The 16990-nt window shown below is 42.1% G+C and overlaps 1 protein-coding gene across 2 annotated transcripts; it reads right to left on the reverse strand.

Moving 5' to 3' along the window:
• Positions 1-347: 347 nt before the first annotated feature.
• On the reverse strand, positions 348-14115 carry QRFPR (pyroglutamylated RFamide peptide receptor). 2 transcript variants are annotated; one of them, XM_059843712.1, is made up of 6 exons: positions 13643-14115; positions 5603-5761; positions 4941-5002; positions 3950-4185; positions 3528-3625; positions 348-2592 (listed from the first exon to the last, which is right to left on the reverse strand). In XM_059843712.1, the coding sequence occupies exons 1-6, from the start codon at positions 13980-13982 to the stop codon at positions 2189-2191; spliced, it is 1299 nt and encodes a 432-aa protein (XP_059699695.1). In that variant the 5' UTR covers positions 13983-14115; the 3' UTR covers positions 348-2188. The 2 variants fall into 2 exon arrangements, with proteins under 2 accessions (XP_059699695.1, XP_059699696.1); XM_059843713.1 differs by having other exon boundaries at positions 2452-2592; positions 3528-3572.
• Between the last annotated feature and the right edge of the window lie 2875 nt (positions 14116-16990).

The raw sequence follows: 16990 nt of genomic DNA on the forward strand, positions 1-16990 counted from the left end.
ATTACCTGGCTTCAAGACAACTACTCTGTTGAAAATGCACAAATAATATAATTACCATTAAGAACAGTATGAGAACTGTCTTTTATATTTTAGTTTATATTTAATCTAACCATAGCTCCATACATCTATGCTGAAATATTTATCACTTCTTTTCTACCAAGACAGGGACTTTTCTTCTTCTTTCTCACCTTATTCTGTAAAGTCCTTTAAATCACAGCTCTCAGGATTACAGGAGCAGCTGGCACCTGTAACAGGACTGGAATTTAATCACTAAAGAGACACAGATAAGCTCACATCAATCTTTAAACAAAGAGGGACTCCAAGTGAAGTTTACAGTAGATATCCCCTAGTGCAAAACAGCACCAACAAAGCCATAAAGGAACTTTAATGAAAATAAAATTAATACTGCAGCAGTTATTCATTGACTCAATGTTTTATGAGACAACAGAAGCAGGGAAGACAAAACAAAAACATAAGATACTTGGAAGTTCTGGTTAAAAGCTCGTTAAAATCTGCCACTGAAATTAGCAGTGCAAATAAATAAAATAGCTGAAAATAAATTAGTTTTCCGTCACAGATTCTATCCAAACACATAGTTCTCACCATCAGGCAGTTAAACTTTACATCTGCTGAGGAAAACTATGATGATAACCCATTAAGCTCTTAATTCCTGGCCCTCAGGACAAGTCAGGAGCTTTCTGTCATTGCACAGAAGTCTGTATCATATAGAATATAAAAATACACATGTAAACAAAGCGTGTCACAAAACCATTGCAATCTGTAGACAGAGAAGGATCAGATTACGTCCAAATTATACAAGGATATTTTACCCTAAGTTTTCATTTACAATGAAGTGTGAAGTAGCAATGTAAAAGAACCTTAAATTGACTGCCAAGGCAGCACACCAAGATCCCACAGGTGAGGCAAGGGGTGACTGAAGAGAGCACTGACATTTTACAGGCTGTTTAAGGACCCAACCTAACCTCAGCTGGAGTGGCAAATTCTGTATTTCAAGGCCACATTTATGGAATCCCAGTGTACCAGATCCCAGTGTACCAGTTCAGATCACACTTCTCCCCCAGTCCTACACTTGCAAACATACCTTTGCAATTTTGCAGTTTGGCCCACTGAGAGCAAAACCATTTAGAATTTATATGGATATCAACCCCACAATTTACTATGAAGCCTAAAATAACAAAGCACTGGCCAAGTTCTCAGATAGCAATCAATCCCCTTTGAAGATGATGAACAGACAAAAATACAAGCATGTCCTCAGAGAAGTGCCTGGTCAAAAGACCATGGTACTCCACTGAAAGTCTTCTGTAAAGTCCCAGCAGGCTCTGGACCAGGCCCCTATAACCCTCCAGAAAATGGCAACACCACCCTTTCAACCTGAGAGTCACATGTCCAAGCATGACAGGAAGTTCAATTCAGTGTTTACTCTACTACCACACCTTCTGCATCTGCACTCTCCTTACAGCACTTTTCCAGCAGAACAATGCAGTTTGCAGGGCAGTACAATGGCATGTAAATTGGTACCCAAGAATTAACCTGTAAACAACAGCACAGTAATTATGCATGCATTGTTAATTACTAATATGCTTCCTGTTAACAAAATCTGAACATGCATGCGATGCTTAAATCTTCAATCTCTTCAGAGTCATGTTCTGGATAACTCAGATTCCCCTTCTTTTTTCTAAAATGGAATTGCATCTCAGCCTCCATCTTTCCTGAACTCAGATCTGAAGCTGCTCTGTCCTCAAAGCTGCAGAAAGTAGATCTTACAATGTCATCCCTATGTAAGACTTCCAAGCTTTCCCAAGAAGGTGCACATTCTCTCCATAGTTCCTGTCTTCTGGCATTCAGCTGGGTACAGTCCAGACACACAATAAATGGAGCAAGCAGCAGTTGTTTGGTTTACCTAAAGCAGAGGGCAAACAAGCCCTAAATTAGGTCAGGAAGAAATTATTTTCTCCTAGAAATCACACAGTAACGTTCTTTTCCAAAGTCTTACTCCTCATTATTATAAAATAAATATTACATTTTCTCAGCCACTATCCCAACATTATTAGAGTCCACACATCATTTTAACCCTCATTTCAGCATGCAAAGCAGCAAACTCTTTTAAATGGCTTATTGAAATGATGATAAAGAGAATGACTTCTCCATTCCCAAACCCCTTGTGATGCTACTGTCCATTTCCTACTGCAGAGTGCACAGTAAGCTCAGAGCTGAACAGGACCAGGTGCCTTTTCAAATTCCTTTTGGAAGCTGGCTGATCACAGAACTTGACCTCGATGTTACCATCACTGAATGCCTCCCTCCTGCCTTCGTCTGAATCCACGGGATCTTTCTGAGATGCACTTGGCTTTTGCCTCCTCATGGTAATTCCTGAGTTCCCAAGCTGCCTGCTTGGAGATGTGCTGTCTTTCACAATGCAGAAGCAGAGGGCAGACAGAAAATTTTTCTTGAAGTTCTCATTCATGAAAGCATACACAATAGGGTTGCAAATAGAATTGAAGAATCCTATGATCTGGACAATGGCAAAAATCATTTTGATTGTCACATCATCATACTCCTTCTCAAAATTACCTGGAGAGGAGAAGAGAAATATGCTGTAAGTACAGAATGTCATAAATGCTTACTACTTAGCCTGGTTATATCCAGTTTGGCATTAGATGTTTTTGTTTAAAATCAACAAAAACCCATGCTGGAAGCTCTTAACATTAGCAATTGAGTTTCATCAACAAGATAAAATCAAGACCTATCACAGAGTCCTGCTTTGTATGCAGGTAGTAACAGAATCAAAAGAAAGAAAAATTATGAGCCAAAAAAGCTGACTGGCTGAACTATTGATTTATCTGCTACAATCGTTTTTGTGATAGAAGACAAAGAAACAGCTCCTGCCTTTAGCAAGTAGAGTACAACTACTGAAAATTTCCTCTTGTTCCTGCATGTAGGCTGCTCCAGTATCCATGGAGGAGGCAGGAGATGAACAGTGCAAGACCCCAGAGAATAAGGCAAATAGCAAAAAGAGCCAACACAAAAGCATTGAGGGCATTTCCAAGCCAGTTTTCAGTCAAGAGCACTGAAAACCTCCAGCTGGATTCATTGGATATCATCACTGTGATGTCCAGTATTTATATTTCCAATATGCCTACCTCAATAAAAGGGATAAATATTTCATTGTAAGTGTAACTCAAAACAGTTTAGTTATATTAAATATAATTAAAAACTTTGAGATGTTTTATGCCCAGAAATAACTTTTACCTTCCAGCCAAGCCCTTTTGACCTTTCAGCAAACGAGGGCAGCATAACAGACATGGTAAGAAAAAGAATCTACACAGAGATGCTCACCCCTCTAACATTCCTGTTTTTCCTTAAAGCAGAAATCAACCTTGGCTACCAGAAGGTATTCTAGAGCTGAATGCTGTAGTATCATTATCTCTTCACAATCTCAAGTCCCATTACTAAAAAAAAACCCCAAAATCCCAGAGTTTATTCTATGAGATACGGCAGGTACTCACCATACTCCATCATCATGTGAATCACATGGAAAGGAGCCCAACAGACTGCAAAGAGAAACACCACTGTCACCATCATAACAATTGCTCGCTTCTTCTTCCTGAAATTGCACCAAGAATTCCACACTGAATCACTGGGAACTGGCTGGCAGTTACATATCTCTCTTCAAGTTAGATCTGTGACTGTGTGCTGATGGCTGCAGATTCAAATAAAACCCTCAAGCAAAGCTCAGAAGTACACAATCCCCTTGGAAAGAAAAAAATGCATCATCATATAACTCTAGCACTTTATTTCTCTTTTTTGGGACAGCAGCATGACATTAGCACATCTTGCAAGGCATTTTCAACTCTCTTCAGGAGGAATAAAAAAGTCAGGAAAAAAGCTTTCTAAAAGTCAAAGTTCCAAGTGCATTTTACTTACAAACCTTGATATTTTAGACATTTCGCTCCCATGAATTGTTTGAAGAACTGAAGCATCTCCCACTCGTTTCTTAATCCAGAGTTCATAGCCAATTTTAGTGTACAAAAAAAGCATCAGCATCAGTGGAAGAAGGAAAAGTATAACAAGAATAAAGGTCGTATAGATCTTCTGATAAATGGGACTGGCCCATTCTTCCAAGCAACAAACATGAACTTTTTCATATAGAAAGTCATATTTAACCTGTAACATATGCAAAGAAGATGAGTCACTAAGGTGCTTATCCCAAGTGCAAATCCCAAGCACATTCAGATATTCCTTGCTCTTAATGGAACAACCAAAATTCCACAGATATTTCAGAGTGACAAAATTCTTTCAAGCATTTTTCCAATCAAATATTGAGTTCAATCCAAATTGACAAAGGGAGGTGGGGAGAGGCTCTGGTTTGCACTTCAGAGGAGACCTTGGCTACACGTTTTGCAAGTAAAGATGGATGTAGAGAAACCTCACATATTAGCCACTTTACCAAACAAAAAAAATTATTAACATTCAGACTCACAAGCAGCAGATTCTGCCAAGTCTTCTGCCTAACCTCCAAACAGGGGTGGTAACTCATCAGCTATAATGAGGAGCTGATTAATTCTAAACTAAGCACAGTTCTTCCGGATGTTGGGGAGCACTGTGTCATCCTGAAACAGCAATCTAAGCCCTCTATTCCTTGTGCCAGTGCAAGAGAAATCCACAGTGGAAGTCACAGATGTAATTACTCTTCTTTGATGTACTTAGGGAGAGTAGGCATGACTAGTCCCTGTTTGTATTCCCTCTTCCACAGGACATGCAAGCTCTAATCCTTAGCCCTTCCCAGGCTAGCACACAGAACCAAAGCTCTACCTCCCTTATCCCCCTCTAATTTCACAGGAGTTGATTCAATTTCACCTAAAAGTACAGGAAGATCCAGCAAGGACTGAGTTTAACAAGCAAATCCCCATTTGACCTACCTCAAGCCGTTGCACGTACCACATGGGTGACCCAACAATGAGAGCCAGCAACCAGACTATGCCTGTAAACAAACATATTTTTTCATACTTGGTCCAACAAGCAGGATTTGGTATGAACAGTTCAACAGCTTTGAAAAGTCAGGCAAGGTAGAAAACTGTAGCAAATAATAAAGTTTCCTATGAAGTATTCATCAGTCAAACACTCACGTCAATAACAGCATGCTCTCTTGACATCAGACTTCTGTCTCTCAAACTACCTCCATTTATTGATATTCCACAGGGAAAAGCACTTAATCTGCATAAGGAGCATTAAATAAACCTCTTTGTGTAACAATGGAAGGGTCATTTCCCTGTGACATTTCTTAAGCAGCACTTGCACATTTTGAGCTTTTCTTGAAAAAAATAAAACCAAAAAAACCAAAATAAATGGCTGCTAAGGGCTGATCTTTGTTAAGTACATTTTTGACTTCAGATGCCAAGCCTTGTGAGAGTTTTGGCTAGTGAATACTTTACTTGTAGGCACTATCCCTGAGCTATTTTATAAAGGTCAATTAACTCTGCCTCTGAATCACTGGTCATATCACTGCCTTCTGTGGATGCCATGCCATCCACGCTGAAGACCATTTCTCACAGACAATTACTGGACATGCTTAAAATCTTACCAAGCATGGTGAAAGCTCTTTTATTGGTGTACTGCCACTTCATTTTTAGTGGATGCACAATTCCCTGGTGTCTTTCCACAGCAATGCAGGTCATTGTAAGAATCTCAGTTACAATAGCAGTGGACTGAACAAATGGAACCATCTTGCAAGCGAAGGCACCTGCAATAATCAGAAAATAAGGCATGCAACAGCTATTAACCCTAGACTCCATTGCTAAAAATAACAGACCAAGATTGCCAGATTTATTGTAACATCTAAACTGCTGAGTCACCTATTTAAGCCATTTGTCAAATGCAGCTCTCCACAGCCATTCTTTATTGTACACATCTGCAAAGCCAAGATTTCTAAGGACATACTCACTTGCTTTGTTACCAGTCTGACACTTACTCCTATTTCACTTTTGACCAAGTTTTCCATCATCTGTTTTCAGACATGTCAAGTCACAGAGCCATTTATTATTTTTCATTTTGGCAGATTACTCTGCAGTTTATGAAGGTCTGGGTGCTACCTGTCTAAAAGTTTACATTTTCTGCTGTTGCAAACACATTCCTTAAGCTTGTTTACGTATCACTCTATCTGTACACTCTGGCATTTAATGCATCATCCTGTCAAGTGAGATAAATAGAGGAGGAGGCATAAAAGGAAAAATTTAATCTCTTCATCATCCTTCTGTTCTCCAAGTCTCCCTCTCTGCTGATTATCTATTTATGTTAGTGGCCCTTTCCAAACCAAATGCAATTTCCTGCCTGCATTTTCTAAGTTGTACAGATTCCTATTGTGTTTATGAAGCTCCAACTTTTATTGCTGACACAGCTTTCAAAAATCCATATTCAATTCTTAACATATTAGTCATTCTCCATTACCCATTCTCAAGTCCTAACCATCTTAGAAAGTCATATAAATAATTCTGTAAAAAATCTTACTTTCATGCCCTTCCCCAATCTACTTCTCTTGAACCCATTTTTTGACCCTGAGATAATTTTCTCTGTCTCTATATCCAGAGTTCCCTTATACTCTTACAGTTCAGTTTCAGCTATTCATCTCAGCAACAGTCAGGGTTATTGTCCTTACCAGACCATTATTTATACCTTACCCAGATATAATCCATAAACCCAAAACAGCCTAAGAAGTATCCATCCAATTTTCAGTCAAGTTTTAAGATGCTACAGACATCTTAAGCAGTAACAGCACAGAAAAGAGAAAACAAACAGAAAACTCTGAAAACTTAATCCTACCTTCCATGAAGGGAACAAGGAAACTTCTGCTTGATAGATAGGCCGGGCTAAAGCCACTCCAGTTTACAAGTAGGAACTGGTTTGCTACTGGTCTTGCCAATTCCAGTTGCCCAAAATCCCTTTTTCTGTGGCTCCACAAAGGGAAGGAGAGGACAACCAACAGTGGGTGGAAATTACACACCCTCCAAGCACATATTCAACACCAGCAACATGATGGATGTGCACACAGATCCGGATTTAACCAGAATGAAAACACACCATGCAGCCCAGTTTCAAGTTCCTTGACTGAAATCTTAGCATGGCCAGTAGGAACTGCCTGGCTGAGGATGCATTGGGCTGCATGTCTGGTTTTCACCCAATATGTACTTTTCCAGGGCATCAAGAAGACCATGACAAGACATCCTCACATCTTTTAACAACTGCAATTTATAAAATAAAATTGCCCCTGCTCCTTTCCTGCCATCAGTAATGCCTAAGGAAATGCCTCCTGAAACAGAGCAAATATTTTACTAAGTCAGCATCTCATCAGTTTCTCACTACACCCAGTACAGAATGTGCTGCACATAGAGCACCAGACCCACTTTGTCAAATTCACATCCTTCACCCAGTGGGCTTAAACTTCTGTCGTGAGATAAAACCAAAAGCAAGCTCGAATCCTACCTACTCTGCACATGGCAAATGGTGAATGTGACCAAAGAGCTGGCTTTACATTTTTGCTTCGCTAAGTTAGAAGGGACTCCTGCTACTACTAATAACAAACAGAAGAGCCAAACTTGTTAATGAAATATTTTAGTTCCTGTTTCACTAAGGAAATGAGTTCAACTCTGAGTGCTGAAGCTGGGGAAAACTGAAAACAAGCAAACAAACACAAACCAAAACTAAAAAAAAACCCCAAACTTTCACCATAGGCTATTTCTTACAGTTTGAAAATGGCCAGACTTAAATCCACTCGAACTATACTTGCCTTACAGGGATTTCCCTGTAATGCACTACTCCTCTACCGAAGTCCCAGCATCCCAGGGTATTCTTAAGAAGTAAAGAAGTATCACTATTACTCAAGTAACAAAATGAGACACACTTTCACCATTAGTCTGGTGGAATTTCCAGCTGGTACCCAGCTATTCAAAGAACAAAGGGAACACCCCAAATTGGGAGACAAATCTCAAATTCCCAGATGTCCACCTTTTTTTTTTTTTACAGATGTCTTCTCATTTTCTTCCCATCAACCACACTGTCAAAGAGCACAGACTACCACTCATTATGCCTTGAGCTGAACTCCCGGGAGAAAAGACTGCAAAAAAACCCTTAACTCATCTTTTTGAAGACAAACACACGAAAAGTAAGCACTGAGGCTGTACAAAAGTAGCTAAAAGCAAAAGTCTACATAATGCCTGCAGGTTGAGCTTACTGAGCTGGACAAGTGACATTGGCACGTGCAGAAAAGGGAAGCAAAAGGATATTTTCCATTAGACACAGTTAGCTGGAATAGGAACACACACACAGTGTGCTGAGGCACACAGCACACACTCTGGGGACTTGGAGGCCACAACAAAACAGCCACAAAGTTTTTTTATAAACAAGAAACACCATGATATTTTCAAATGAATAAGAGGTAAAAGCTAGTCAAAAAACACCTATAAACACCTATGTACCAACAGTAAAAATATAACAGAACTTCAGCTTCCCTGAAGCTTCTGATGCCACCATGCACAGGGTCTCTGGGTGTCACTGTTATTAACAATAAAATTTTCCTTCAGGACTCTGGTGCTTGCCCTGAATTGTAACTCACTACACAAATGCTTCCCGTTTTCTGAAAGCATGAGACCTTCAAGTGCCTTGAAATTCAAACCTCCATCAAGGCTAAGAGACTCTTGAGCAAGGAAGTTTATAATCCTTCACAGAAGTATTTCAAACAGATTTGTTTAGAGGAAAAAGAGAAAGAAATAAAGTGTTTAGAATGTCAGGGCCAACTGAACAGCCATCAACTTCAATGGAATTCTGACATCAACACACCTGAGATCCATCCACCATCCTTGCTGTGTTTGAATGGGATTTAATCCTGAGTCTTTGTACTTGTCAGAATAGTGAGTGTTCTTCACATCAAGCCTCTTCTTAGTTTTTAAACCCACAGTTTTATTTATAAATCTATTGCAGCCACGCCCAACTGCTTAGATAATTACTAGAGACTTTCTCCAGATCTTTCAATACTTTAAATTACATAACTGGTGTTTTCAAATTACAAACATTAACAGGCCTTTACAGATAGAAAATGAAATTTACTGTGAAATAAGGTAATTATTTCAGAACAATGCATGCACATTTCACTTAATATTTAATCCATTTGTGTAGAACAGGCTTCACCTGCAGCAAGAAGAAATTGATACAGCCCCATTCTCAAGTGTCTGTTAGTTCAAAGACTCTTATGGAAAAACTGAGAAAAAAGTGCCAAATTTTATTATAAAGAAGACATGGTAAGTTTTGAGGAAAAAAAAATTAATTATGCTACTACATCATAGAAAATACGGTGAAATTAAAATAAGACTGAGATAGGCCAAAAGCCAGCTGTATCAAACACATACATTAAAACCATTTCAAGCGAATTTTCACATTTGTGCTCAGACTTAACACAGAGTACAGAAGATTTTAAAAGAATATACTAGCTTAAATCTTTGTTACAATCCAGCTGGTAAAAATGTGGCTGTTTGGAACATGGTTTGAAGATTATATGGCTAACAGACAAACAAAAAGAATAAAAATCCACTTCAGTGACGTTCAGTCAAGGTTACTGAAATCTCACTCCATAGGTTTTCCTAGTGCTGGGCTAAAGGCTAAAGTGCTGGGATCACCTCAAAATCACTGGAATTGCATTAATTTCTTCACTGGTGGCAGAACAGAAAAGTGTTGACTCTTCTGAATAATTTAAATAATGGTAACACTTTTAATTCATACCTTAATCAAAATGTTTAAGTTTCCACACTGTTAGGCTTTCAGAGAACACTTCCAAAGGATTTTTAGTCACGACAGCATGCAGCATCTAAAACTGACCACCTTCAGCTGGGAAAGAAAATCATTTGCAGCACAACATTGGGAATGAAAATAACTAATTGCTTCTCTTTTTCAAGAGGCTAAAAGTATTCCTTATGAACTGCTTGCTCAAAACTGCATTGATTATTCAAGCAGTGGATAGTTTTCCCAACAATAACACATTCAGAGACTGCAATTATAAATGACACTCCCATAAGCATATTATGCCTTCATTATCGGACACTGTGCCTGGAACTGTGATTTAGTCATTTCAAACATCACTTCTTTTATCAGGGTTACAAAAGTAAAAGCCTGAAACCATTCTCTGATACATGTTAAATTGCTCCTTCCTCTGGTAAAAGGCTGTTGATCTTGCCCTTGCACTAGAATTACTGTCACAGCTTGTAACGAGCTCTCTCCACCTCACTTAAAGCAAGCAAGTTGATTTCTCTCCTATTTTGTAATTTGGGGCAGTCATCATCACACAGATGATACCCCTAAGGGTGTTGCATACCCGGGCAATGCATTGTTTTACATCAGTTCTTGGTATAGATGCAAGATTTAGTTCTCATCCCTCGGCAAGGAACCTTTATGGGTTCTCACACAGGGAAGTTCTCAGGTAACACACTGCTAGTCACACAACACGTGGTAAGAGAAAGCACCTTAGAGATTCAGCTGAGTAGAAGGTGCCAGTTTTTCACCAAGCCTTTAGAGAAGAGGAAGCTGTCACATCAAGAGGTACCCGATGTGACAGCAACATACAGAAGATCAACCCTTCTCCTGAGTGGCAGCTGGAGGACAGACAAGATACACGAGGGCACCTCAGTATTCAGGAGCATCTCAGATGACTCACTACTCTCAAAGTGACAGGCAAAGTCACCCTCTGACACCTGTCCTGAGAATACACATCCCAGCTGATAAGATGCAAAATTTACAATAATGTAGGACTGTGCTGGCTGTATTGTAAGCTCAGCTTGTGCCCTTATCTTTCCCCAGGACTGTTCTATTAGACAACATTAATTTAATTCTCCTGTCGGCCCAGGCAGCTCTGTAAAGACAACACTCAGCTAACCAAGCAGTGTCAGGAAACAAAGCAACTCTTGTAATATTTGACCCAGAGACAAAAGCCCAAATTTAACTCTAATAGTGCTGTCATCAGTACGACAGGACCACTACTGCTGCCTCCCACCTATGACTATATGAGAGCAAGTCCTCATCTGCTTCAGCTTGCAGCAAGACACACTACTGCTGTATGCATCCATTTACTCCCCCTTGAGCTCCCATTTCATCCTTCTTATCAATAAATGCAATCCCAGAGATCATTTATGACAAAGACACAATCTTCATTTTCTTCTGAATTACAGAGAGATGAATATGCTGGATTTTCATTCAAAGCTCCCCATGAAATTACAGCCATTTCAGCTGCAAAGTTTAAATTGGGAAATTAAATCATATACTGTTCACTATTACACTTGCACAGATACACAGATCCTTAAAGACATCAGAGAAGCAAAAGCAGGACCAGTTCAAATCTATTTTTAGTCAATATGGTGCTGCTTCCAGTTGTTACCCATAAAGAGTTAAAGGGTCTGTGTTAATGCTGCTTGATCATCAGGCAAAGTGAGGCACCTGAGATTTTTAACTGCAGGTAAAGTTAAGAGTGTGCAAGTAAAAATACTATGGAAAAAGTCACAGCTTCAGCTACTCTGAAACTGTGGCTGATCTTCTGTTTGCAGTCCTCTCCTCCCCTCTCCCATTCTTCTGTGGGTTTCAGAAGGGGAAGAAACACAAACACACATATACAAGCATGGAAATAAAGAACCAGTTCTAAATTAAACACAAGTACAAAACATACACATCTTGGTTCACATCACCTAGTACAGATGCTTGTTTTAGTGATGAAAGTAAAACAAGATATAAAGTAACTAAAGGCTCAGAATCCCTGATCAGTTTCTAGCACCAGGTGTCTCAGGATGCACCACTTTGTCCACCGAGGATACGTCACAAGTCAAATCTCCTTTTTTATAACAGAGTTGGATCTTGCACTACTCTGTGAAGTTGCATTACAGTGGATGAGAACAAGATTTTTTCAGACTCCAAAATGAAAGGCAAAAGGCATATTAAACCAGTTAAGCCAGCAAGGAAAAGACTCCTCCAGGACTGGTAGGCTCTGATTTGCAGTACAACTTTAATCACCACTCACACTTCACCACGTCAGCACCAGGAACCAGACACCCTTGGAATACCTTAAGTTCATGTATTTGTTTTCCTCAATTTTACTTCACACCCCCCCCCATCCCCCAGAAAAAAAGGTTAACACCCATCCATGATGTTACTTTTTATGTCCTCCCAACAGTGTGCCAAATCAAGGTAATGATTTCACCAGACCAAAAGACCTATGCATTCACTTGTACTGTAAATGCCCTAGCCCAGCAAAGAGGGCAGGCAAAAAACACAGTAATCCCCAGAGAACAGTGTACTTTAGCTGCCCAAATACTGAATATCTGCAGAGATTTGTTGTAACTATGCTAAAGCTTTTACGTTCACTACTTGTAGATTTTTGTCAGGCACCCTCAGTAACAGAGTATAAATAAAGACATAAATCTTTTCCACATGCTGTTCCACATGCCCATGCCCTGTCTCCTGCAATTCACCCCACACAGAGGCTTCAGTTGATTCTGATCAGATATTTGGTCAAGCTGACAGATCAGAGCTTTCCTTAGGAGAAAGAAGAAGCACAAAGCTTATCTTCCCCGAAACAGCTCATAAGAAAATAGCACACTTGTCCTTACTATCAGCAGTCCCAGGAGCTTTGGATTCATCACTTCTAATTCAAGTTTCTGTAATAAAGCCCATTTCTCACATGTGCTCCAAGTCTCCTCAAACCTGTCAACCCCTACTCAGCATTCCAGTCTGTGGGAAGTTCTGGAATTAAATATCCATGTTCTGACAACCTTCACTGTTGCCTCTGAACAACAGAAACACAGTAAGCCTTGCAAATTGAAACATCAATGTGTCACTTTATCAACACCTTTAGTGATCATTCTGAAATATTCTGAAAAATATTTCAATTTGTGGCTGTACAAGATGCTGCCTGCTACTTGCTGCAAAACCACCCCTTTTATTTTTCCACTTATAACTGTCAAACACTGTTTAAAGAAAAGAAAACCAGGAAAATAAATACCATATACAATTCTACTGCAACTTTCTGTGCTTGCTCTTTACTACTTTGGAACTGGGATGCATAGAAAAGGGAAAAAAAAAAAAATCATTCTAAGCATCAGGGAAGCTTTGCCAAAAAACAGGAATACATAGACAGGAATACAACAGAGCTCCCAAGAAAAAAAGAATTTAAAAAAATATTTAAAGGATGCATTATTTCTGCACAAATTCTACACGTTCTCCCAGTCACTTGTTCCTTCAAGGACATTCTTTTTCCCCACAAAAGGTTAAGGCGGACTGTCTCCGAGCTGACAGCTGTCAGAGGAACTTAAGCTGCATAAGGACTGATACCTCACCTGCCAGACAGATTTCATTACTTAGCGAGAAAAGGGGAAAAAAAAAGACAAAGTAGTACGGCAAGGCTCCACACAACGAACCGCAACTTTGAAGGAATACAAGCAGTAAAGTGCACTGGGGGATTTGAGCATAAGCTGAAGGAGGGATGGAGAGGGCATCCCTCGCAGGGGGCGGGAAGGGGAAGGGTCCCCCTCAGAGACGGGGAACCGCCGGTCTCGGCGGCGGCGCTGCCCCCTGCCCACAGCCCGGCCCCGGCACCCACCGCCGAGCCAGTTGGAGGAGATGTTCTGCAGCATGGTGAAGGGCACGCAGAAGAAGGCGATGAAGAGGTCGCTGAGCGCCAGGGAGCAGATGAAGATGTTGGTGACCGTCCTCATGGCTTTGCTGCGGGTCACCACGTAGAGCACCAGGCAGTTGCCGAAGAGCGCCAGGGCGAAGATGAGAACGCAGATGAGGACGAAGGCTACCTTGGTGCGCCCCGGCAGCTCCGGGATGTACACCAGCGGCTGCAGCCCGTAGAGAGCAATGAACTGCTCCCGCGTCACGTTGTTGTCCCGCAGGAGCTGCGCGAACTGCTCCGGGGTGATGTTCAGGGACCGCATGGCGCCCGCTCTGGGACCGACACCGCACCCTCCGCCGCCTCAGCGCCGCCGCCCGCGCCCTGCCATGGCCCCTCGGGCGCTCGGTCGTGCCGGACGCCGCGGGGCGGCGGCAGAGACGGGAGCGCTGAGGGCCGGCAGCAGCCCGCGGGCGGCGGCGCCTCCGCCGGGACACAAACTTGGAGCGGCGGCGCCGCCCGCGGCGGCGGAGGGCGGGGGCGGCAGCCAATGAGCGCGGGGCGCGGGACGGGCGCGAGGCGGCTGCTGTGAGGGGGGAGCGCGCGGGGAGCCCCTCAGATCGCCGCCCCTCACGGCACTGGGACCCCCCTCACAGCAGCGCCGCTCTCTCACCAGCCCTCACAGCGCTGAGAGCCACCCCTCACAGCAGCGCCGCTCTCTCACTAGCCCTCACAGCGCTGAGAGCCACCCCTCACAGCAGCGCCGCTCTCTCACTAGCCCTCACAGCGCTGAGAGCCACCCCTCAAAGCGCTGGGAGCCCCCTCACAGCAGCGCCGCTCTCTCACTAGCCTTCACAGCGCTGGGAGCCGCTCCTCACAGCGCTAGGACTCCTTCACAAGTGCCCCTCACAGCCTTCAGAGCTGCCGCCCTCACACACCCGCCCCGCACGGCGCTGGGGCCCCCAACCTCCCACTGCACTGGGACCCCCTCAGAGCGGCTCCTCGTATCGCTGCCACCCTCACAGCGCTGCACCCCACTGATCGGTGTCTCCCCAGCACAGGCACGAAACGCCCAAGGTAGGTGCTGAAACTCCCAAATCAGCCTCTCCTCACGTTCGGGTCAGAAAGAAAGGAAAGAGATGATGCTGTGGGGAGCATGGCCTGCGTGAGGGGAGGGTCATGCCACCCACAGCAGGTCAGGCTGGTGCTGATTCATGCCCATCCCAAACAGAACAGAGCAGGGATTTTATCTGCCCTTCCAGCCCCCTTTGTGCTAACTCCCAAAAAACTCAAACAACTCCTCAAAGCTCAAAGAGAAGAGTTGTTCTCTATGCTTCACTGAGAGGACAGGAGGCTGCGGAAGACCCCCTTCCCAGCAGTAGAACCACTCTTGCCAGAGGAGATGTGGCCGAATTCCATCCCACAGAAGCTGGCTGGCAAGGCTATGCGGGTAAGGTCATAGAGGCTACTGAGGTGCACTCAGCTAAGTGGCTGAAAAAAAAAAAAAGCCTCTGCAGTTTAAATATGAATAATAACGATAGTTAATTTCTAACAGAGAGACCAAGTTGAAAATTTGCATTGATTTCTCTTCCAGCTTAATTTAAACTGCCTAGTACACCTTTCTCACTATCACAGGTAATATCCCCTTTGAACAATATTACATTGAATAGCAACAATTTGCTTTCATCAGTCACATAAGAAATTATCATAAAGTATCCAGAAAAGGCAATAACAATATGAGAGCCTGTCTGGCAACACTTCCCACCCTCACAGAAATAGATGTTTTATAGGGAAACCACATCACCGAGGAGAATGCTGCAAAATTACATTTTGTATAGAATGGATGCTCCATGGCCTGGGTACATAATTTTACCAGTACAAGTGAACTTCTAGAAAAGAATGAAGCAAAGTCTAGCAAAAGCTGTTTTTTATAGAGTTTCTGGGTTGCCAAGAAAAATTGGAGAAGGAAGATTTCACCACCAATTCATTTTCAGCAAAATAAATATGTTCAACAATACCAAAGGTGTAATCTTTGGGAAAAAAAAAAAAAAAAATTCTCTTAAGTGGAAATCAACGAAGAGAAGTTCCAATGCCTGCACCAACCTGTGCTGCCTCAGTCCTCCAAGTGCTGACAACCCTCTCTTAAGGTGTATGCCCATGGCAAAGACTGTCTTCATTATCCCATGGTGAGAGGAGATGGCACTTTTCTTGGGTGCAGCATTGCTGTGTGTTTTCTTCTTGAGACCAATGCCACCAGGCTCCCTCTCTGACAGGCTTTCTAAGCCTTGTTCAGGAAAGCAATTGCTCATTAGACAGACTTGGACCCTGACAGCCTTTTTCACATTTCCTTAGGCATGCCTTCTTGGCTGGAAAACTTGGTCTTCTATTCCTATCATCATCCTGCTGAGCTTATGCTCTGTATCACACAGACAGTCGTCTCCTGAAATCAGTTTTCCTATTGAACTATCCATTAACTACACCAGGTAGAGCCTGAAGCCACCTTCATGTCCTCTGCTCACACATCCTTCCCTGTACCTCTTTCTCTTTTCCCTCTTCGCACTCCACTTGGTGCTGGTAACAGATCTCTGCTTTAGGAGCTCTTCTATTAACAAACAAGCCAGATGTGTTCCAGCAGATTTCATTCCTGTCAGAGAAAAGGGCCAAACCTGGAGGCCAGTCTGTCATCCTGGACTGAGGTGTTGTGCTGTTCATTGCAAAAAGCATCCAAGTGTGTCAGGAACAAATAAATGGGAATAAGCTCTCACCTAAATAGTGCAGATATAGCCTGAGTTTATGGTTAGCGTGGACATTAGTTGTTTCATATATCCTTGTTTTATTACTATGATTGCTCATTACAAGTAATCAAACAGCATTAAAAATGAACGACATCTGAATGGTTATGCCACAGAATATAAACAAATTTTGAAGCCATAGGCAATGGAAGGGTGCCATTGCATCTAGTGCAGGTTTAACTGGATTTTTTGCAGGCAAAGAAAGGCACAATGCAGATCATTTTACAGATAACTTTTCTTGTTAATACTTACCTGCATGGAGAAGATAAATGTAGGATTTACAGAAACTTTCGTTTTCTTTGAATATTATCCATCCTCTTAGCTGAAACAATAAGAGCAGAGACATCATACGGGTTGTAGGGCAAATCACTAGTAACTGTGTTTCCCTGCTCCTTGACTTGAATTAAATTGTATTTGGAGTTAAAAGGGTTGAGTTACAAAAGGTGACCTCATCTCAAACCTCTTGAAATTACTGAAATGACTTCTCTGCTTCCCTGGGCTACACATAATTGGCAGGTTGTGAAAAGTGTTTACTCTCAGG

The sequence above is a fragment of the Haemorhous mexicanus genome, chromosome 4 (genome assembly GCF_027477595.1).
Source record: "Haemorhous mexicanus isolate bHaeMex1 chromosome 4, bHaeMex1.pri, whole genome shotgun sequence".
Classification (NCBI taxonomy): Eukaryota; Metazoa; Chordata; class Aves; order Passeriformes; family Fringillidae; genus Haemorhous; species Haemorhous mexicanus.

Bases quoted from the DNA above. Each gene is read 5' to 3' on its own strand.
- QRFPR (XM_059843712.1), bottom strand. From the start codon at position 13,982: ATGCGGTCCCTGAACATCACCCCGGAGCAGTTCGCGCAGCTCCTGCGG. The intron at 5,003-5,602 runs GTAAGATTTTAA...GTTTGTTTACAG, and splicing joins AAGAGCTTTCACCATGCTTG to GCATAGTCTGGTTGCTGGCT. The intron at 4,186-4,940 runs GTAGGTCAAATG...CATATGTTACAG, and splicing joins GGTACGTGCAACGGCTTGAG to GTTAAATATGACTTTCTATA.